Genomic DNA, 23,396 nt, shown 5'->3' with positions numbered 1-23,396 from the left:
AGCGACCGAACACAGCTAAACGCGCCCGGAGTAACATACAACAAGACCACCTGGCACGTTCCGAGCACGCGTAGCAGTGCGGCCCCAACCCCAGCCCCTGCAAAACGTCAAGACAGGTCCTTCGCGTACACCATTATGCTCTGAAGATACCATGGGCATGGGGAGAGGGGCACGACCACGATAGGCCCAGAATACGGCTTAACCACTCCAGGGGCTCCCAAGTGTGTCGTTCTTTTTTTTCTTTCTTTTCTTTTTATTTGTACCCACAGGACTCCGTTCGTCAGAGGCCCTGTCCGGCAGTAGACCTGCCGAACTCACGATGCAACAGCCAGGGAAGGAGAAAGGCTACAACGAATATCCAGGTGGTCTCCATTACGAGCAATAAATCTGTTTTATGCACCATTCTGCAGCCTACCCCTGGAGGGGACATGTTTAACAGTCCCATCCCTTGCTTATCGCACCATCTGTATCGTTCTGCACTTACATCAGTTTTTCTTAAATAAGTAATGCATCACCTTTTTGCTTCCAATTGCATTTCTCTCTTATACATATGTTCATTTGTGACATGTTGCATCCATACGTTTTTGGTATGGCTAAATACACCAGGGGCTTATGTTTCCCGCATCACGGTGTGATAAGTCCGAACACTTTCACAAGTGCGGCACCCCGAACTTATAGCATTATATGCATCGGCTCCGAATCATGTCTTGGGTCAATAGTTGGGTTTGCCCGACTCCCATGTTTTGGTACCTTACGTTCCGTTGTATCGGCTAAGGTAGCACTGGGAGAACCACTGCGATTGCGCCCCGGTTGAGCTGGGCGAGCGCCTCAATGGAGAAAGCTAAAACTGACCGTCATGATGAGGTGAGAGCTGGTCGCTGTTCGAGAGGTTTTTTGAGAGTCCTTAAAGACTTATGCCGCTTAGAGCGAGGAGCCGACTCTGTCCGGCCCAGGCGTGGATAGCGCCCCAAATTCGGCCTTCCGAAGACTAGGGGCTTCGCCGAAATTTAAAATTATAGAATTCTATGGCTAAGTGAGAGTGTTCAAGCATTATAAGTCCAGTTGCCTTGTTCGTTGTGTTGAGCGCCTCCCTAGATGGACCCAAATATGGGAACAAGAGTGCTCAAATTTATCCCGAACACCCCAGCACTCGTGGCATGGGGGCTGAAGCCAACGACTTGCCATCTCTCAGATTTGATAAACAGCCGCACAGAAGGTAATATTTTAAATTAACAAGCGTTGCTTAGCGCATATGAACTAAGTTTTCAGCGCACAGGATAACAAAATGCGAGTCTACTCAAATATTACATCTTTGGAGCACTCACCCGCAATAGTGCGGGCGCCCTTCAGCACACTCTTATAATACATCTCGGGCGTGCGATGCTCCTTGCCCTGCGGTGGCGGGTCCGTTACAAGCTTCTGGGCATCCATCTTGCCCCAATGCACCTTTGCGCGGGCAAGGGCCCGACGGGCACCTTCAATACAGCGGAGTGCTTGATGACTTCAACCCACGGGCACGCATCCACCAGCCGCCGCACCAGGCCGAAGTAGCTCCCAGGCAGGGCCTCCTTAGGCCACAACCGAAATATGAGGCCCTTCACGGCATGTTCAGCCGCCTTGTGGAGCTCAACCAGCTGCTTCAGCTGGTCGCTAAGGGGCACCGGATGTCCGGTCTCAGCATACTGAGACCAGAAGACCTTCTCCGTCGAGCTCCCCTCCTCGGCCCGGTAGAACGTGGCAGCATCGGACACGCTGCGAGGAAGATCTGCGAACGCTCCTGGAGAGCTTCGAATTCGGGTAAGCAACAGGTAATTAACACTCACATGCTTACTTTGCATGAAAAATGCCTTACCCGCTGCTATTTTCTTCAACGCCTCGATTTCTTGAGAGGCCTTGTAGGCTTCGGCCTTAGCGGCTTTGGTACTCTCAAGAGCAGTTGCAAGCTCAGACTCTCGAGTCTTCGAGTCACGCTCCAGGCTCTCATGTTTTTTCACGAGATCCTGGAGCTCTTGTTGTACCTCTGCCACCCGCGCCTCATGCTTCTCTCGCTCGGTGCACTCCGCGGCCGCATTGCATTCGGCCGCGGCCACCGCCTCTTTCAGGGTCACCACCTCGTTAGGGGCCCCTGCAATACCCACGTTATCCTTGTCATTCTTTTTGCAACCAAAATCCTTTTCTGTAAGGTACTATTTTAATAAGGTGTTACTCACCTTCTTTGTCCTCGAGCTGCTTCTTGGCACAGCCGAGCTCGTTCTCGGGCCGCTCGAGGCTTTCCTTCAAAGTATTGACCTCCGCAGTCAGTGCGGCAGAGGTCAGCAGCGCATCCTGCAATCCCATATTGACATATTTTTTATGACTCCTGCGTATATCTTCTTAGATCCTCAGTCCGGCTTTTCTTTCCGAACACCGAACCGAGCATCAAGGGCTACTATCTATGCGGTACTATTTTACATATATCAAAATTCTTACCTCAAAGCCTGTTAGAAGGTTGCTGCAGGCTTCGGTCAGCCCGCTCTTGGCGAGCTGCACCTTCTGAATCACCGCACTCATAACAGTGCGGTGTTCCTCTTCGATGGAGGCGCCATTGAGCACCTCCAGCAAGCTATCCGGCACCTCCGGTTGGACGGAGGCCGCCGGCGTCACGGTCTTGCCCTTCTTACGAAGGGGCTGCCCGCCGGACTCCGGAGCCACTATGGGATCCGGGGCCGAGTCTGGTGCAAAGTCCGGGAGGTTGTCCTGCGACACCTCCGGAGCCTCCTCCTCCTGGCGGGTCCCTTCCCGGGATCCCACCTCGGCATCGTCCGTGTCACGGGGGGTGGAGGCGGTCGGAAGAGAATCCATATCCGACGCACCTAAGGACCCGCTCGACGAAGCGGGAAGATCATCCTTGGGCGGACTGCAGGGTTGTATGCGGCATTAGAAAGACATTGTGTGGCAAAAAAGAAAAACCATGAAGTTATTCGGGAGTCCGGATACTCACGATCTCGCCAGGGGCTTGGTCCTTGGAGGCCACTCCTCGTCGTCGTCACTGGCGTTGGCAGAGCAGTCCGGGGGAAGAGTTTTTCCCTTCTTGGACCCTTCGGCCTCCCTCGTTGTGGAGGCCTTCCTTTTCTTCTCTCCCCCCACTGGGGGAGAGGCTTTCTTCTTCTCCTCCTCACCTTGGTGAGAGGAGTCGGCCTCGAAGTCGTCATCCGATAGCACCTGAAAACGGGAACTCTTCCGAGTCCCCGTGGCCTTCTTCTTGGCCTTCTTCTCCGGCACCACATGGGGTGCCGGAGCCAGCAACCCCGTTAGGCGGGCGTCCGTTGGGTCCTCTGGCAATGGGGCCGGACAGATAGTCTGCTCGGCCTTCGCCAGCCAGCCCTGTCAAAGGGAAGGGAGTTTAGATCCCGCATAGAGTCAAACTATGGAAAACAAGCGTCCCGTAAAGGACAAAATTGCTTACCTCGTCAGCCAGATGCTGCGAGCTGAATCCGCGATCTTCAGTAGCGGATGCGGGAGCCTCGGTGCCCTTGAACAGCACCTTCCAGACGTCTTCGTACGTAGTGTCGAAGAGCCCGCTCAAGGGCTGGTGCTGCGTCGGATCGAACTCCCACATGTTGAAGCCCCGTCGTTGGCACGGAAGAATCCGGCGGATGAGCATGACCTGGACCACGTTGACGAGCTTGAGCTTCTTGTCCACCAGCTTTTGGACGCGGGCTTGGAGTCCGGTCAGCTCCTCCGAATCACCCCAAGTCCGGCCGCTCTCTTTCCAGGAGGTGAGCCGTGTGGGGATGCCGGATCTGAATTCGGGGGCCGCTGCCCATTCAGGGTCACGCGGCTCGGTGATGTAGAACCACCCCGATTGCCACCCCTTGATGGTTTCCACAAAAGTGCCCTCAAGCCAAGTAACGTTGGACATCCGGCCCACCATGGCGCCTCTGCACTCTGCTTGGCTGCCTTTCACAACCTTCGGCTTGACATTGAAGGTCTTGAGCCACAAGCCGAAGTGGGGCTGGATGCAGAGGAAGGCCTCACACACGACGATAAACGCCGAGATGTTGAGAATGAAATTCGGGGCCAGATCGTGGAAATCCAGGCCGTAGTAGAACATGAGCCCCCGGACAAAGGGATGGAGTGGGAAGCCCAGTCCGCGGAGGAAATGGGTAAGAAATACTACCCTCTCATGGGGCCTGGGGGTGGGGATGAGCACTCCCTCGTCGGGGAGCCGATGCACGATATTGCTGGACAAATATCCGGCGCTGCGCAGCTTCTGGATGTGCCCCTCCATAACGGAGGAGGCCATCCACTTGCCTCCCGCTCCGGACATAGTTGGAGGAGGTTGAGGTGAGATGTGCGGGCTTGGGCGCTGGAGCTCGAGTTCGCATGGATGGATAAGCCAAGGAGGAAGAAGGCGTAGGTAAAAGGGTTGGATCTTTATCCCCTTATATGGGCGGACAAAAACATGTGTCCCCACCGGCCTGATAAAACTCGCTTATCCCCCAAGCGCCGCAATCAATGGCGCGGTTGGGTTACCCACGTCCGTATTGATGGGAATCCCGGGATAAAGGGAACACGATCTCTGCTTCGACAAGACGTGCCAAGGAAACTGCTTCGCTAAACGCGCTGAGGTGGTACAATAAAAACAATTCGAGTAAAGGCTTGGTAGCGGCGTGACAACACGCCACGAAATACGTCAGCAGATTGAACTTGTGTAAATATTATTCTCTCTACGGTGGTATGTGGAAATTATTTTGCAGAGTCGGACACTATCCTGGTGTTCATGATCTTCTATAAATTATTCGGAGGAGGAACCCGCCTTGCAATGCCGAAGACAATATGCGCGCCGGACTCATCATCATTGAAGCCTGGTTCAGGGGCTACTGAGGGAGTCCTGGACTAGGGGGTGTCCGGATAGCTGAACTATCATCATCGGCCGGACTCCAAGACTACGAAGATACAAGATTGAAGACTTTGTCCCGTGTCCGGATGGGACTTTCCTTGGCGTGGAAGGCAAGCTTGGCGATACGGATATGTAGATCTCCTACCATTGTAACCGACTCTGTGTAACCCTAGCCCTCTCCGGTGTCTATATAAACCGGATAGCTTTAGTCTGTAGGACGAACAACAATCATACCATAGGCTAGCTTCTAGGGTTTAGCCTCCTTGATCTCGTGGTAGATCTACTCTTGTAACACACATCATCAATATTAATCAAGCAGGACGTAGGGTTTTACCTCCATCAAGAGGGCCCGAACCTGGGTAAAATATCGTGTCCCTTGTCTCCTGTTACCATCCGCCTAGACGCACAGTTCGGGACCCCCTACCCGAGATCCGCCGGTTTTGACACCGACAGGGATACTCCTTGATGAAGATTAGTTTTTTAAGTAGCTAGCTAGTTCATCTTATTAGTTGATGATGATCGAGTAACTAGAATACTTGAGTGAGCAACTTAATTTTGTGAAGTTTAATATCAACTTGTTGAGTTCATTAGCCTCTTATGTAATGCTTATCTATTAAGTAAGTATCTAGTGTTGATGAGTATATTGTGTTCAGTAGTATCTATTAAGTATGCAGCTATGTTGATGAGCAATTTTTTTTATTACCAAAAAATCATTTGCTGACGTTGGACAAGTAGGCACGCCAGAGATATGATGTACTTAGTGCTGACGTTGGACTGGTGATATGCCAGCATGATGTAGGATACTGCTAGCCTAGGCACCAACGCCACCACTATTTCTTAAGAATGGCGCCATGTTGATGGCGTGGAGCTTCTACGCCAACAAGTCCGTTTTTGGCACGTCATAGCTAGTCTTTTCTCCACTAGTGGGTATGAAAGCAACATAACGTATTCCTACTTCACTGCAAGTTAAGGATACCAACCTCGACAAGAATGAATGTCGCATATTAGTATGTAATGGCAATACCGTAACTTGGGATGTATTTGGATGCTAAAACCTCATGGCGGTAATATTTCGGTGTGTGAGACTTTATGATGTTTGTAATGGCTATATGGCAACTACTTCGATGCTAAAGCCCGACGGCAACAATATCTTTCATGTTTTGGTGCTACTGATCTTATTTTATGAATATCATGGTTATTTACGAATCTTTTTAGATTGGTATAGCAATCTTATGTTATTTCACTCGAAAGTTTGTGGTGTGGTACTAGCTTAGATGTAACCAGTAATGAATCTGGAAAGTTTCAGCTGATTTGCATCACATTATAATAAGATATCGTCAGTTTACATTGGTTCATATAATTTTTTTACTCAAAATTCAAAATTTTCAAAAAGATGCAAAATAGTTTCAGTAAATCACACATGTATCCAGTACTATTCTGGAAAAACACAGCTCAATTGGACCAACAGTTTGTGAGATATTTGCAACGCTAGTTGGCTCGTTCAATTTTTTCTCAAAATTTAACATTTTTAAAAAATGCAAAAAAAAACCCGCAATAAATCAAACATGCACTCACTAATATTCCGAGGAAAATTCAGCTCAATTCAAGCAAAGGATTGTGAGATATTATCAGTTCTAGTTGGCTACTGATGTGACCTTTTTTTTCTTTTTTGTCATTGGTGCAGTTATAAACTGAACCCATTTGTCAGGAATCAAGTCAACAAATGGTGAATTAGACCTAGCTGCACCGAATTACCTAATGTGCAAATGAACTGGGCAGGCTTTAATAGGCTTGAGCCTGCCCTCCAGCAATGCAAAATAGAAATTAGTAGTTAATAGTACATGTTCCTAGTAGTATTATGGCAAATCCTAGACTTCTTTGAACAAAAAAAATTGGGACTTAATGGTTTTTTCTTCACACCTTTGACTTTGAGCCTGCCCTCGATTTTCTTTCAAGATTCGCCACTGGTTTTGTGCAACAAATCTATAAAGCACATGTTTTGTGCAACACTAGCACCAAAAATAGGTGGTCGGTGCAATTTCCTCTTTTTAGTCCATGATGACATCCCAACCTATTTGGCACATGAGGCAATAGATTTGGAGCTATGCAGTGGGATTCCGTTTAAATTGTCTAGCTTCAGTTAAAAACGGCAGTTTTCCTCGGACTTGAGATGTCACCATACCGCCCCTCCCGCTCCACGGCTTAAGAGCATCCCCACTAGGACCCTCAGAACGCCCTCCAAGCGCCTTTTTTAGGACCGGCAGTAAAAAATATTCCCAACCAGGCTCCCGAAACGTCGTTTTGTGCCGGATATAGCGATTTTCCCCGCCGGCACGCCCGCCCCACACCCAGCCCCCTGAGGGGCAGCTGGGAACGCCGGCACTTGCTTTTCGCATGCAGAGGCCCACTTGCCAGCCCCTCTCTCCTCTCTCCTCTCCTTTTTCTCTGTTCTCTCACTCCTTTTCCTTCCACCACCTACCGCACACAGCTCGCACGGCCGGAGCGGAGAGCTCGCATGGCCGGATGCAGCCCCGACGTCTCCCTCGCCTGGCGTCGTCGGCCCCGCCCCGCATCTTCCCGGCGCAGTGAGCAGGGAGCCGGAGCTGGCGGTCGAAGTGGGCGCGGCGGCCGGAGGGATGGCAGGCCGCGGAGCCGGCGCGTGGGCGAAGCAGCGGGCTGCCGCGCACGGGGCAGGAGCCTGCCGGGTCCGCGGGCGTGCAGGAGGCCGGCTGAATGGCGCGGCGAGCCAGACCGTGTCGGAGCCGGCCGGAGGGATGGCAGGCCACGGAGCTGCGTGCGCAGTCGCTGCCGAGGCCGCGGTCCCGTGCAAGTGCGGCAGCGACGAGGGCGAGGCGGACGTGGCCGTGCATGGACGGGCATGGTGCACCACGGGCAACATCAGCCTCGACGTAGCAGGAGAGCACGTAGCGGGAGCAGCCGGCGTGGTGCGCCTCGAGGTGGAGCACGGGGGCGTCGTCGAGGCCGCAGCGAGGAGCCGGGAGGAGGCCGCGGTAGCCAGCCGTCGCCGTGCGGCGTGGCCTGTGAAGAGCACGCGGTCTGCGCGGCGCGGAGAGGATGTCGGCAGTGGTGCCGGGGGGCGCACCGAGCTCGAGCAGCACGTCGCCGGCGGCGGAAGACGAAGACGCGGCCGAGGGAGTCGCCCGGTCAGCTGGGGTCGTCGCCGATGAGCCCAAACGCAAAGTTAGAGCCGGGCTGGGGCACAACGGCTGGAGATGCTCTAAGGGTGTGTTTGGTTGCAGTCATCAACTGGAATGTCACGGGTCCCTCTAACGAATCCCGTTTTCAATTATCCCCCTGTTCCCCTCCCGAGTCGCCCCACGCGCGACCGGGAGGAAACCCTAGCCGTCGTCAGCCGGGTCCCCCTCCCTCTTCCCCTCTCCCCTCGCCGCCGCGGGAGGGCGCGGCCAGGCGAAGCCTGGTCATCGCCGGCGGCGACGGGGAGTTCCTGTCCCCTCTCGCGTCGAGCTCGGGGCGGGTCGAGGCCGGCGGGTCGGGGTGCCCCGCTGGACGGCGGGCGCGGCAGCGCGGCGGCGCGCCGGTGCGGTAGCGGTGGCGTGGCGGCAGCGTGACAAGCGTCACGTGGGGGGCGTGCTTGGGGGCGGGATGCGGTGACTCGACCGGATCTGGTCCTCCGGGCGGCGCGGCTGCGGGCGACCCCCTTTGCCTTGGCTGTCCTGGCTGGGGGAGGTGGCGCAGCTGTGGTGGTGTGTGCGGCAGCGCAGGTGGTGCGGACGGTGCGTTGGCCGATCTGGTGGCTGCGCGCCCGGCGGATTCTGTGCCTGGAGTCCGGCGGGCGGCGCGGGATGGGCAGTAGCCTGGTGTGGCTGCTACTCTGGTCGTGGAGAGTTCCACGGTAGCTTGGCTCGTCGGCTACGGCGGCGGCTGGCATTTTCAGCGTTGGTTTGTCCGTAGGCGGCGTGCGGCGGCCTTCGATTCCTCTCCCCGTCGCCCGTGCTCCACTTCCATCGATGGACTGGGCTTTGCCCAGCCGTGGTCCATCGCCCGTCTCGCGCCCGGCAGCAGGACCGCTCCTGTCTCGCGCCCGGCAGCAGGACCGCGCTAGTCTCGCGCCTGGCAGCAGGACGACCCGATGGCGGCTGGTTGGGGGCAGCTCAGGGGTGCGGAAGGTGGGGCCTTTCCACCCGTCTCTATAGGTGGCGTGGCGCTGGGTAACTGGTGAGGTGGCGTCGAGGTCTTGGATGCCGGGGCGGCGACCCTGGTGGTGGTGTCACGGTGCTCATGGGCAAAGCCCGTGCCTGGGTGCTACCCTGTGACCATGGTCGTGTGGGCGGCATGGTCACCGGGGTGTGGCGTTCGGTGGCGGTGAGTATTAGCCGGGGTGAAAACCTGTTCTATCTTCGGACGGACCGGCGGCGACGAAGCTCGTTCCCTTCCTGAAGGCGTCGTCGCGGCCTTCATTGCCCGTCGTGTTGCTCCAGGGAAGACTCTGACTCTTGGGTCGGGCGGTGGCGGCGCTCCGGTGTCGTATCCTTCCTGAAGGCACCGTCTTGGAGCCCACGGTTCGTCATATGCGGCTTCATCTCTTCGCGGTGGCGTGTTACGGTCGAGGACCCGGCTGCTCTTGTAGTGTTTGGGGTGGTGTTGCTGTGCTCAGCGCTTATGTATCTTGCCTCGGGTGTGTGCGTGTGTTGTGATGACGTGCGTTTGTACCGGGTTATTGTTGGTCGGTGCTTTACATATAAAGCAGGGCGAAAGTCTTTTTCGGTAATGTCACCGGTCCAACCCGTTCCTGGACCATGTTCTCGCGTTTAGTTCAGCGATGGAAGCGGAACCCAGTGATTCTCTGGAGCGTCATATTCCCTCAATATGCGGCACGGGGCCCTCCGATTCGGTGGAACCACGCGGAACGGCTCAGCCCGCAACTCCCTCGTCTCTCTCCCAGCACTCCCACCTCTCTCCCTCTCCGGCGAGGCCTCTCTCTCGCATCCCAGTGGGGCGACGGCGAGCTACCAGCGGGGCGGGTGAGCGGCGAGCTGCCATATGAGGAAGATACTCTCCACAGCCGCTCTCCCCTTTCTCGATCTGCGTCTGCGCTGCTGCCATGGGAGCGGAGCAGTGGCGGCGGTCTAGGAGCATGGGAGCGGTGGGGCGAGCTAGCAGCGGTAGAGGACACGAATGGCAGGAGGAGGCGAGCAACTGAGTGGGAGGCAAGCAACGCATCGGCCATCCCGGCGTGGATCTGGTGTCAAGCCTTGTGCGGATCCTCGGGGTCGTCAGGCTCGAAGGCTAGCAAGCCGGCGACGGGACTGTTGACCTTCCTCCCGATGCCCATGCTCGACATCATCCCGTCTCGTACCTGGCGCCGTCGGTGGGAGTCCCTCGCCTGTTGGTGAAGGCACTGAATCGATTCATCCAGAGGAGACAGATGTATGTTGAAAGCTAGCTCAAAGATCGATTGATCCAGCAGCTTGTTGTGAAGCCGGCATGGGCTAAGCTTGCTCACATCGATCCGATTACATCCAATTCGATTGATCCAGCAGCTTGCTGTGAAGGCGGCATAGGCATGCCACTTGATGTTTTTTTATTTTTGTATGTGTTGTTTGTTTGATGTCAAAATTCAACTCAGTGTAAATATTTAGTCAAAAATGTCGCTGAGAATATAGCTACAACTGTTCATATTAGATGAGCTGAATTAAATCCATCCGATTCCATCTCTTCAACCAAACACTCAAATATAATCATTCCATTCCACTCAATTGTCCCTGCCAAACACAGGAATGGAACCAACCCATGGAACCATGACATTCTATTCTACTACGTTCTTAAACCAAACACATCCTAAGGGCGTGTTCGATAGCCCTCCAGCTTCTTAACTCCTCAACTCCAAATGAGGAGTTCAGCCGAACGGTTTAAATCTTGGTTATGAGAGTGAGAAGCTGGCTATTTGTGTAGTGTAAAACTGGAGGAGTCGTGGAGTTGGAAAAGGCGAGCTCCCAGGAATCGAAGGAGCGGGAGTTTGACCAAAATTACTAGCAACTACCACCGCCAAGTGAACGGCGTGCGTACCGATTCGATCCCATCCCGCACGATTGCTCTATCCCTACGATCTCCTTCTCTCGTTCCTCTCACACAGGCCGCCGAGCCCATCGACCCACGTAGCCGGCCGCCGCCCTCCCAGCTCGCCGTCCGCCCCGCTGGCCGCCCGCCCCGCCGTCTCCATCGTCCTCCACTGCCGCCGTTTCAATCCGCCAGGAGCTGCCGAGGATGCGGGAGCAATGGCCGGCGCTCCCATCCCTGAGCCCCGATGACCTCACTGTCCTCCCCATCGGTCGCTCGCCGTCCATCTGCAGCTTCGGCTTCCGTGTGGCCGTCCACGGTGATGGGGTAGTGCCGGCATGCTGGTCTTCACCTCCATCCTGACGAGTGATGCAGGATGATCAGGGGGTCTGATTGTAATCTTGTTTTGTTTATTGAGGTGGTTTGTGCTAATGTGTATGACACCTGTGCTTGCCAAACTAGAAGCTGATGTGCCGAACGGATGGTTAGCTCCGAGATTTTCAACGAGAAGCTGGCCGTTGGATATTGGCTGAGGAGTTGAGGAGTTTGAGGCTGGAGAGGGTTACCGAACACGCCCTAAGTGCCTTCCCACTGCCGCCCCTCCCGCTCCACGGCTCCAAGCCACCGACGCGTTCTCCCGCTCCTCTCTTTCGTCGGGAAGGCGGGAAGGATCCATGGATCTGGGCTGAACCGTTGCGGCCGACTTAGATCCGGCCGGATTCACGCTCTTCTTGCCGAGCAGCGGGAAGGAGCAGACCTTACTATCCGTGGCCCGCGAGAGGATGGGGAGGCCGTACAGCGGCGCTTGCTTCCAGGGCTGCCGCTCGCCTCAGCTTTCAGGCCAGCTTACTGCCTCGTTGAGCTGCAGGAGTAATTCTTGAATAGTTGCAGCCAAAAGGTAGCAATACTGTACTTATACGAAAACCTAGACTAGTAAATTGATTGGAAGTTGACTTGATTAGAAAGAACATAGCAGGATTGTTTGGGGGAAAGTGGAGTGCAACTCTAGTGATGTACAAATGTTAATATTTAGGCAGAAAAGGCCAAGATGTTAAAGTCGACTTGATCGTACTATCCTTTTTCACTCTTTGTATGCAGTGGGAGCAATAAAAATGGGAAGGAAGGCTGGCGTAAATGAAGCCGTCTGATCAGCAAAATCAAGGTGGACACTGTATATCGTTTTCATCCACACATCTTTGCTCTTTAAATTATTTGCAGGTGTGTTGTCATGTCATGTATTTGTGTGCTTCAAATTCTGCAGAAATATTTGAGCTGTGATTTCAAGAAAACAAATAAAGCTAGACTTAATCGTAATTAGCTGTCCAGGATGTGCCAAGATATAAAATAACTAGTTATTGTTACATATGGCTGCTCCTGCAACTCAAAACTCTGGATAAGTACTAGGGGAATGCAAGTAATAAGATTTATCAGAGAAAGAGAACTGCAGTCCGTTGTGTTGAAGCAAGGATATTTGACATGTGTATCTGATAAAAGTAATGTTAGATTTTCTTGCCTTCCTGGTATTTTATACAAAATATGCAAAATAGCTGCATTGCAGCGTTGAACTGAAGGATGGAAAAGCCGATAATCTGATGTTGAAAAAACATCCTCAAACAATTCAGTTCAGAAGGTGTATTATTGGAATGCTCCCTTAAACACCGACCTTGATTCCATCTCTTGCTCTCTAGTTTTTGGACTCCGTCCCATCTCAACGCCGGTAACTGTGCATGTGCAGAGCACGTTCGAATAACATGAAAACAAATACATTTATGTTTTTTCAAGTATACTTACTACTACTACTACTACTACTACTACTACTACTACTACTACCTACTAAGCCTTTTGTCCCAAACAAGTTGGGGTAGGCTATTAGAAAATTAAATGTTTTCGTGCCTTCAGTATTGTTGATTGATGTGGAAGAAACTATAGAAAAACATGTTCGTTTTTTTAAGAAATGTTAGTAAATACTGAATCGAACATATTAGAAGCACATTTTTAAGCTCACATATATCTATCATTGTATAGTTCAATGTTAAATTACAAAAAACACATTGTTTGGAATTTTACATCACATCTTGAAAGCATAGGCACGAGATCTTTTCATAAAAACAATATCACTTAAAAGGACAAATTCTCTATGCACGTAAAAATAAGAATTACCACATATACAATATAAATTAGAGAGTAACAGAACAAAGTAAGTATACTAAGAGGCCATAGGTGAAAGTGTTATTAGGGGAGGTCGTAACATTTGTCCACAATAACTGGATGAATAATTATGAAATGGAGTTGACAGATCAAAAGTACACCAAGTTCAACTCATGATTTTTATATTGGTATAAATAATAATTTCCCATTGTTATCTTATGAAACTAGTGCTCAAGAACAAGGCACTGATGCTCCATCACTCTGAACTACATTTCCTAGTTACTTCTACAGCATAGCAAGCCCTTATCTTGTTCATCTCAGAAACGACATCTCTTATGGACAGCCTGTCAGTTGGTCTTTTTCTGCAGCATGCTAGGGCAAGTCTTGTGATAGAGTACATGTAACTATTAATATCTCGCTGTGTCTTCTCAACTGATAGCAGAAGGGGATCAATAATCTCCATCAGTTGTGCTGGATATGCCATCTTTGCGTACTCGAGCAAGGTCAATCCATCTGTAAACATACCATGTGTAGGCGTCTTCCCTGTAAACATCTCAAGGAGGACAATACCGAAGCTATACACATCCCCACTTGTAGATATTTGACCACCTTCACCGTATTCTGCAGTGCACAAACAACATGAATAATATGCCGAGCAAGCAACCCAATTTGCTAGAACAATAATAAAATAAAATTTAGTTACCTGCAGCCACATATCCAATTGTTCCCACTACGGAACTCTTTGAATGGATCAATTGCTCCCCTTCTGGATCTATGAGTATCTTTGCAAGGCCAAAGTCCCCAACATGAGCAACCATATCCTCTCCAAGAAGAATATTGCTGGGCTTCAAGTCGCAGTGAACTATTGTTGGCTGGCAGTTGTTGTGCAGATAGTCTAGAGCGGCGGCAACATCAAAAGCAATACTCAGTCTCTGCATTAATGTTAGAATTTTGACTGGATTGGATGGATATATGTCTGGATGTAACCACTTATCAAGACCCCCATAAGGCATGAAATCGAGAACAATGGCTTTGAAGTCATTCTGGTTAAAGTCAAAGCAAGAGCAGCAAGTTATAACACTAATTAAGTTACGGTGGCGAATTTTGCCAAGTGCCTTACACTCTGCCTCAAAACTTTTTGTGGAACCAGATTGTTCAAGGTCAAAAACCTTCACAGCCACAGTACTTACTGACCTCTTGAGCATCATCCTCCCCTTATAAACACATCCATATCGTCCAGTACCAACCAAATTGTCAGTTGTGAAGCCATTTGTTGCTTGGAACAAGTTGGAATAAGAAACTCGAGGATGCATGTCGCCCATCAAGGAAGGAGCTACCAAAGTTGCTCTTACAGATGGCAGTCTTAATTTATTTTTCAGTGAGAAGAAACCTAGTCCCACTATAAAGCACACAAAGATGATTATAATGCTCGGGATCATTGCATTTCGAATGACTCGGGGTATCCTTTGACCGCCCCCAATTGCTTTGGATGGACATGAAGGCAAATGCAACTCTTGAATGCCACCACAAAGCTTACCATTCCCATAAAAAGTGAACCCAGTCAAATTGGTGAACACACCATGTGCTGGGACTTGCCCATCAAGAAGGTTGAAGGATATGTCGAGTCGGTAGAGTGATATCATGCTTTCCAAGGTCTCTGGGATCTGTGCAGACAAATTGTTCCGTCCAAGATACAGTTCTTTCAGGCCACTCATGAGTCCTAACTCTTGAGGGATTCCTCCTGTGAGCCTGTTTTTGGTCAAATTCAGCAGTGCCAAGCCTCGCATTCTGCTTACAGACAAAGGAATCATACCGTTGAAGTAGTTATTATCCAAACGGAGCTCCATCAAGCTCTGGCATTTGCTGAGAGCATCTGGCAGCAGCCCAGACAAGTTGTTCTCATGGATGTACAAGTATGTGAGCTCTGTAAGACCACCAACCTGGGATGGAAGGGAACTACTAAAATGATTCCTAGACAAGTCCAGAACGTATGACAAGGATGACAGGCTAAAGATCTCTCCCGGTAATGGACCTGAAAGCGCATTGTTCGAAAAGGTTGCGCTGACAAGTCGTTGTAAATTTCCAATGTTCATTGGAAGAGGTCCCTCCAACATATTGTTATCTACTGAAAGGTGCTGCAATTGTGTTAAGTTCCCGAGCGAGGGCGGCATCATCCCGGAGAGTTGATTATTCTCTAGTGTCAAGAACTGGAGCATGTTCAGTCTTCCTATGCTGTCTGGTATGGGGCCGGTTAACTGATTGCCAGATAGCCCTAGCTTGAATAGTTTGGGAAAGTTGCCAATGCCAATTTGTATCTTGCCTGATATCCCATTGTATCTGATGTCTAGGGCTTCAAGTTGCCCTGACAGGTTTGCAATAGAGCGCGGAAACCCACCACTAAACTTGTTGTTTTGCAATGTGACCCAACGAAGGCTTGTGCAATTTGTCAGGGAAGTGATGAACCCCCAGTCTTGAACAGTGGTTGCCTCCAGCTGGTTTCCATTAAGCATCAGGTATTTTGGGCAGAGTGTTCCAATCTCTGGAGGCACGACTCCAGTGTTGTTGTTACCAGAGAGGTCCATAGATTGGATTGTAGTTGCATTTCCAATTGAAGCTGGAATTCTTCCCGTGAAATGGTTCAGAGCAAGGATAAGGTATCGGATGTGTGGCAGGCCATTGCCCAAATTGGAGGGCAGTGTGCCATGCAGTTGGTTCATTTGGAGACCAACGAGGATGAGGGATGAAATGTTGAAGAGCATTGTTGGAAGGTTTCCTGATAGGTGGTTTACTTGCAGTGCTAGAGCCTCAAGCTTACCAAGCCTGCCAAGGCTCTCAGGGATTGGACCACTCAGCTGGTTTTCATTGAGGTATAATCTCCGCAGCGATGAGAGGTTCCCAAGTGATGGTGGGATGGTCCCAGTGAAGCTGTTCTTCCCTATTGAAATGGTATCTATACTTGACAAGTCACCAAGCCAATCAGGGATTTCTCGATCAAGTTTGTTCAGGTCAAGTTTGACACTTACAAGGTGAGTACAGTTCCGCAGGCCATGTGTAATCTCCCCTTGAAGTGAATTGTTTGATAGATATAGGTAAGTTAACCGTGGTAACTGCCCAATTGTCCAAGGCATTTCACCTTGGAGTGAATTATTTGACAAGTCAAGATATGACATTTGCGTCAACTGGCCAATCGCCCGTGGGATTTCGCCGTGTAGCAGATTGTAGCTGAGGTCTAAACTTCTCAGGTATGTGAGGTTCCCGAGGGAAGGAGCTATGTACCCAAAAAGCCCAGTCGAGGAGAGATTCAGTTCTAATACCCTTCGCTTATGCCTGTGACTGCACATGATACCACGCCACTGGCACAAGTCAGTGCTTTTGTTCCATGAGGCCAGTGCATCTGACTGCCGGTTTAGACCTGCCTTGAATGCTAGCAAGGCATCGAGATCAGTCTCATTGCTGAAGGGCAGTGCGTGAGAATATGAAGTCATTGCCAGTAGGAGCATATGAGGCAAGAGAAGCAAATTTAGAGCAGGAAACATTTTGGAGCAGTCCCTGGCATTTACAAACACAGAACATAGTTATTGTTGGAAGCTTCTCATATGTTTAACACGCAAGGATCAATAAATATGAAAATACTAGCCACTATCCTGGGATTATATCATCAAAGTAGCAAATTAACAATCCATACAATATCGTATATACGCACTTAGACCATTTCTATGCAAGAAAGAATGGATGTCCTTGTGCAGTAAGTAGATGATACCCCACGCGTTGCAGGAATTGGTTACAGTATATTTCAGTGAGATTTGGTTGTATGAAAGATGAATATTTGGATTAATAATATGATAAATGAAATTGAAAAAACATATGGTTTATTATATTTGATTATAGTATAGTTGTAACATATTTATTGGATATAAGTAGCACAACCCATGCATGGTTGCATGTTGTGGTGGGCTTTTTTCCATGTGTGGTTGCATGTTGAGGTGGGGCTTTTCCTATACACGGTTGCATGTTGAGGTGGTATGTTTGTATGTCGAGAGAAATATGTTAGTGGGGATAACCTATATAATTATATAGGATTAGTTCCAATAGTTTTGTTAGTTCTTTCTGAAGCCTGGTAAATTAATGATGGGTATTCTATCTGTAAAATAGTCTTGTCCTGCAAATGCAGTCTCTCTATCTTCTTTATTTCTCTATGCTATTGCTACTTAATTCAGTTTTATCTTGTGCGGATTTACAAAGAGGAGAGGGATGTCATCCTTCTTGTTTGTTTACCGATAAATAAGCACAATAGATATATCTAAACTTTAGGTAAGTGAAGCGTGCATAATTCATTTTACTATAATTTACCCAATGTTATGTATAAAGTGCATTTGGAAGGCAACATGACGTAGGCAATTTAGATGTGCGCACTTTATAGTGACTGTTGGAAATCCAAGCTTGCCTATGAAAAAACGTATTAGTGACTTAGTGTTGGTTTCCATTTTCAAGCTACTAGTTTGGAAATAACCCAAACATGCCAATAGCGTCCATGCCTTCACGTGATAAGCTTGTAGTCTTGGTAATAGCAGTGCATTAGCCACCATAGCATATGTCACCGTACTCATCAGAAATAGACACGGGCCGGGTCTATAGCATATGTCACCGTACTCATCAGAAATAGACATAGACCGGATTTTTATTCTACGGAAGATAGAACACTGTCACACACAATAAAAATTGTTTGACACCCAGAGAAAATTGATTGAATCTAATGAAACCTGGAACTTTAAAATTTATCGCTTCAGGAGCAATGTTCCAAACTACTCTAATTGTTATTTATTCGGAACATGCATGCCTAGTCTAGTTGGTCCATCCTTGACGCTGGCAGGTGGACGCAGGAATAAGCGGACATGTCAGTGCGCGATAACCATTGCTCCTTAGATAGTTGAAACTGTGCTTCACTGAGCAAGATTGGTCACATGCAAACCATGCTCATTCTTGAGCTTTTTGGGGGCACAAAGTTCAATATAGTTGTCTCTGTTGCTTGGTTTGCACGTATCCCTTCTAATAAACACAATATTTCGATAAGATCACTGAAAGACAAGTCATTTAGAACTTGTTGATGCACACTTGTAGCAAAAGTTAAGCATACAGTTAGTCTAGTCTAGCTGTCGAGAAAGGTGTAATATTAGTAAGTACAATTGATAGTGACCTTTAAGAAAGTCAAAATGATGACATGCCAAGCAGTAATGGAAGCATAAACTTGTTGCCCCCGTTCTAAGAAGAGCTTATGTTACCAATCCTCAAGTTAGTAATAATGTGACATTAACAGTAAACACTTGACTTACTTGCTGGAGGCTTGATCAACCTTCATAAAGGTTGTCATGATAAACCCAACATTTGTTTCATTAGAAAGAAGTTTGTCCCTATGGCGTTCGGCTCGTACTTAAAAAATGTGGAGGAACAGAATTTGTATGTCACCATCAATAATCGCTATTTCCCTCGTGTCTAGAGGGAAATATGTCTCGCGATCAACTGGGCATACATACATAATCACACTAGCAATATCTAAAGTTGATACATTATCAGAAACTAGATATGTAAAAGTCAATGCGCATTCGATATTATATAGTTAACCATGTGGGTTTTCAAACACAGCAGCCACGACTCCAATGTCAACGAAAAAACACGGTTAAATAGCAAAATTGTTATGTTATAATGCGAGATGATTAGAGCCATTGGGAGATGGAAATAATATTATAATTCTTAACAACAAATATCTAGCGGCCAACACATAAAAATTGTTTGTTCATGTCTGTTTTGTGTATTGGCCACCAGATATTCTTGTCAAGAGTTATAATATTTTTCTCCATCTACCGATGCCACTTTTCATGTTGCATTATAATACACTATTTGTTTTCCTATTTAACCATACTCTTATGATGACATTAGCAGTTATGGCGGATGTGTTTAAAACCAACATCGCTAAACCAATGGTATGCTTGGATGCCCCCCCTCCCCCTCGCGTCGCCTCCCCCTAGGCAACGCCAGGGGCCACCGAACCCTAGCGCCGCAGGCCTCCTCTCGCGCCTCCCTCTGCCGCCGCTGCCGCCGGCGAGGGCCGCGGTGGCGGCGGGGCCCGACGCCGAAGGCACCTGGGCGGGTGGGTGCGGCGAGATCTCATCTGAGGCGGCAGGGGCGGCCCTTCTCGTGAGATCCGAAGGCGGCGGCTGGGGCGGCGATCCCTTGCCGTGCGGCGGTGGCCGAAGCGCCATAAGCCGGCGGAGCGGCGGCCCTGAATGGACGGCGGCGGTGGCAGCGCCCCATCCGACGGGGTACCTGATCTGCGCAGAGATGGTGGTGGCGGCGACTGCGGATCCAACGCCCCGATCGGATCCGCCGCGGGGTGGCCTTCCGCCGACCGACGGCGCGTGGAGGGACCGGTGAGGAGATGTCGGATCTCCGCCGGTTTACCGACGGCGGCGTTCGTCTTCGTGGAGAGACTCCGCTCGGTTCCAGCCAACCGCGAGATCGGGACGACGTGGCCTCCGGTGAAAATCGCGCCTAACTGCCGTCATGGCGGACGATGGCGGCGTCTCGGACGTCGTTCCCTTCTCGAGGTATCGTCGTTGCAGTCAGGTCAACCTAATCGGAAGGTTTCGGGGGAAACCCTAGATCTGGGTCTACCGGATCGGATGATGGCGACGTTTCGATGTCGTTCTCCCTCCTGGGGGCATCGTTTTGGAGCAAGTGTTGGCTGGAGGGGACAAGAGGAGGAGCGGCGTGGTTTCTGACATGTCGACAACGGCGGGTCTAAGCGGCATGGAGCAGCGGGATCTCGCCGGTGGGCATGTGATGATGGACGAGCGCAGGATGGTGGCGTTGTCTGGCGTCGTGGTGGCGTCGACTGCAGCTTGACCGGGCAAGGTACATGCAGCAGTACAACACTAAAGATGGATTGGTGGCAGGTGGCTGCGGCGGCCTTATACCCGGCAGGCGTCCTGGTTGAGGAGTGCGCCAGACTGGTGGGTGCCCCATACCCGGCAGGCGTCCTAGTTGTGACCTCAGGTCTTAGATGTTAGGTTTGGCTGAGAGGTCTGTTTGGCATTAGGCCTAGACTATCAGCATCCCTTCATCAACTGGATAGGAGTAGCGACAGATGTTGCCTAGACCTAGATGGTGGCTTTAGTCTTACTTTTGTATGACTTTGTAAGGTCTTGTGTGAATAATTAATAAAGAGGCTGCATGCATCGTCCAGATGCAGAGGCTGGAGGTCCTCCTCCATTTCTAAAAAAATATCGAATGCACAATGACTTTTCTCTTATCTAGCTTCAGATATTTTATCAATCGCAGGTGTGATTATGTCACGAGATATATTTTCCTCTCGGCATGAGGGAAGTAGCAGAGTCATAGATGTTGGCATGCAAACTGTGTTCCTCCGCATTTTGGAAGAACTAGCCGAACGCCACACGGAAGAACTTCCTGATGAAGCAAATGTTAGCTTCATCATGGCAACCTATATGGAGGTTGATCAAGACTCTAGTGACTCCCTTCTTAAAAGGTGTTGTACCATGTCAATGTCACATTATTACTAATTTGAGGGTTGAACAGAAACTCTCCTTAGCACTGGGCAAGAATTATATGCTTCACTGCTCGACATGTCATCATTTCGACTTTCTTAAAGGTCACTGTAAGTTGTACTTATTGATGTTACTCTTTTCACGACAACTAGACTAATTGTATGCTTAACCTTTGCTACAGGTGTGCATCAACAAGTTCTATAAATGACTTGTCCTTCCGTGATCTTATCAAGAATGTTGTGTTTATTTGGAAGGGTGTGTGCAAACCGAGCAACGAGGTTAACTCCATTGAATTTTCTGCTCCCAAGAAGCTCAAGACTGAATATGGTTTTGGGTGCAGCTTCCTCGGTGAAGCACATTTTCAACTATTTAAGGGGCGGTGATGGTTATCATGCACCTCCCATGTCCATTTATTCCGAGCATACACCTGCCAGCGTCAACGGGGTGGACTAACTGGACCAGGCATGCTGGTCCCGAATAAATAAAAAATCGAGTGGTTTAGAACATTGGCATTGAAGCAATACACTTTCAATTTCAGGTTTTATATTCAGTCAATGTTCTGTGTCAAATAATGTTTGTTGTGTGTGATTGTGTTCCATCCTACATAGATTAAAAAATCAGCCTGTGTCTAACGAGTACAGAAATAGATCCTATGGTGCTAATGCACTGCTTGGTATTAACAATGACACAAATTTGGTTAGAATATGTCATGTAAGTTTATTTATTTTATTTGATAGCTTATTGTTGCTACCGTCAATAAATTATACTGCACGATGAAAAGGCATGAGCTATCCTTTATGTTCATGTTCACGAAGGTGTGCACACAATCGGTCAAAAAAAGTGATTTATGTGCAAGACATGTGTCAGTTCGACCAACAATTGATGGTTATCACAGTAGGAATTTTATGTTGCACATATTTTATAGAAAGTAAATTGTGTGTGTATGTGTTTTGGATTTCCCGCAATCACTAGACCATTTCTGTGCTAAAAAAATGGCTGGTCTTCTTCAGTAATTAGTTTCAGTAGTTGTGTTTGTTCTTTCTGAAGCCTGGTAAATTGTTGTTCTATCTTTAATCTGTAAAATGATCTTTTCCTCCAAATGCAGTATGGATATAATAAGCAAGTGAATAGAAAATACCAACAATTGTGAAACTCCTACTCTTACACATTACAGAATTGTCATGCTATTGCTTTTGTCATCTAGAATTATCTGATCATATCAGACCCCCTTATTTTGCAACAAATGTTCACCCTAGACTCTTCTTCATGACATACAATTTGTAATCCTAAGATACACATGTTGCGCTCCCCTGATTTATGTGCACCCTTTCTCCTATTAACTAGCTCGTCTCCTTTTACTTTACTTCAGTAATACTCAGTAAATCTTTGTTGTTCAATAGGTTACCCGAGTGGATTGCATGATTTGGGCAAAAAATGGCGTGGAAGAACAAAATAACAGAAAGAGGGACATGGGATGAAAAGATTGGCAATTCTGAAGAACAATGTAGCCTGGAGAAAGCGAATGTTAAAAGTACCTGAACTCCGAAGTTCTCCAGCCTTGCTTTCACTTTTATGCTGCCTTTGCTCTGGTCGCTTTTTTATGCTGCCTTTGCTCTGGTCGCTTTTATGCTGCCTCCAGGTACGAGACGAAGCACAGGTCAAGCTGACCCCGGTAAGCTTTTCCCACCTGAAGCCATGACTTTTGAGCTTGGGCACTGGTCGCCCTATAGTCAAGTCAAGAACGGAGATTGCCCAATTATTTTTCTTATTAGTCCTATTGCTAGTCCTATGTCGAGACAACGGATTCAGGTTAGAAGAGAAGGAAAATGCCGACATATGACTATGACAACTGGGCTAGTAATTGACACATTCAGAGGCAATTTCGGATGTGTGGAATTCAAGAGGACTGTAGCTGCCGTTCCATGGAGGTTCATAGTGGTTTCGGGAGCTACTTTTTGCATATGTTGTCGCTCGAAAGAAGTGAGAAGATGGCTGCCTCCCGCTCTGGCGATTCAGGCGCGCCCGCCGCCCCGCCGCCGGTGGTGCCCCCCTCCCCCGCTCTTGCCGCCTCCTCCGGCGCGGACCCTGCGCCGCCCCCCGCCTCGCCGGTCGTTCCGGCTGCCACCGCCCCCGCGCCGCGGTTCCGCTGGGCGGATTGCGCCGACGACGCCTCGTCCCCCCCTGCTGCCCCCGCCGCCTCGCCCGCCCCTGCTGTCCGTCACGCTACGCTACCTCGCCGGCCTGGCAGCTCAGCCCCCCACGTGAGGGGTTCTGTTGTCGGCTGGCGGGCGCCGCCGTCGCCGCTGTCGACCCCCTCGTGCCCGGCTCGGGCGGAGGGGCATAAAGGGGCGGTCTTGGCTGGTAGGGCCGCTCGCCGCCGGCGCGGGCGCTCCTGGGGCGTGGCCGACCGCTCCGACTGGGGCGCCGCCCGGCGGTGGAGGCCCGGCCGCCGGCCTCCCCTGTCCCTCGTCGTCCCTCTCCTCCCATCCCCCCCCCCCCCCCCCGATCTCGGCCCTCCGCTCCTCCCCCTCCTGCCCTTTCATTGCGAATTTTGGGTCCTCGGGCATCCAGTTTCGTTCGGTCCGGCGGGTCTCCCTGCCCTGGCTGCTTGTGCTGGCCCTGCGCCGGCGGCGGCCGACCCTGCAAGGGATCCCCTTCGGGTTCCCGTTCCCCCTGTCGCCTGGACCGGGTTGTGGGAGCGGCTGGGCTGCTGGGCCCCGGCCCGTTTCGGCCGTTGGGCCTAGGTGCGGCCAGGCCTGCGCCCC

General features: G+C 50.0%; 2 protein-coding genes across 15 annotated transcripts; one reads left to right on the top strand and one right to left on the bottom strand.

The window, feature by feature from the left end:
- The first annotated feature begins 11,425 nt into the window (after positions 1-11,425).
- On the top strand, positions 11,426-22,564 carry LOC123122902 (uncharacterized). 13 transcript variants are annotated; one of them, XR_006460423.1, is made up of 6 exons: positions 11,429-11,819; positions 12,020-12,083; positions 20,405-20,735; positions 20,813-20,886; positions 20,972-21,169; positions 22,032-22,564. XR_006460423.1 is itself a non-coding variant. In XM_044543280.1 (5 exons), the coding sequence occupies exons 2-5, from the start codon at positions 12,056-12,058 to the stop codon at positions 21,082-21,084; spliced, it is 441 nt and encodes a 146-aa protein (XP_044399215.1). In that variant the 5' UTR covers positions 11,426-11,819; positions 12,020-12,055; the 3' UTR covers positions 21,085-22,564. The 13 variants fall into 13 exon arrangements, 1 of the variants encoding a protein (XP_044399215.1); XR_006460424.1 differs by having other exon boundaries at positions 20,405-20,741; XR_006460420.1 differs by having other exon boundaries at positions 11,430-11,819; positions 20,405-20,577; positions 20,663-20,735; positions 20,813-21,169.
- On the bottom strand, positions 13,266-22,218 carry LOC123122889 (probable LRR receptor-like serine/threonine-protein kinase At3g47570). 2 transcript variants are annotated; one of them, XM_044543272.1, is made up of 3 exons: positions 22,167-22,218; positions 13,773-16,618; positions 13,266-13,690 (listed from the first exon to the last, which is right to left on the bottom strand). In XM_044543272.1, the coding sequence occupies exons 2-3, from the start codon at positions 16,603-16,605 to the stop codon at positions 13,326-13,328; spliced, it is 3,198 nt and encodes a 1,065-aa protein (XP_044399207.1). In that variant the 5' UTR covers positions 16,606-16,618; positions 22,167-22,218; the 3' UTR covers positions 13,266-13,325. The 2 variants fall into 2 exon arrangements, with proteins under 2 accessions (XP_044399207.1, XP_044399200.1); XM_044543265.1 differs by lacking the exon at positions 22,167-22,218 and having other exon boundaries at positions 13,773-16,850.
- Positions 22,565-23,396: the final 832 nt, after the last annotated feature.

This window comes from Triticum aestivum, chromosome 1B (assembly GCF_018294505.1).
Source record: "Triticum aestivum cultivar Chinese Spring chromosome 1B, IWGSC CS RefSeq v2.1, whole genome shotgun sequence".
Classification (NCBI taxonomy): Eukaryota; Viridiplantae; Streptophyta; class Magnoliopsida; order Poales; family Poaceae; genus Triticum; species Triticum aestivum.
The sequence above is the reverse complement of the archived record's forward strand: the minus strand, read 5'-3'. Positions and strand labels throughout refer to the sequence as shown.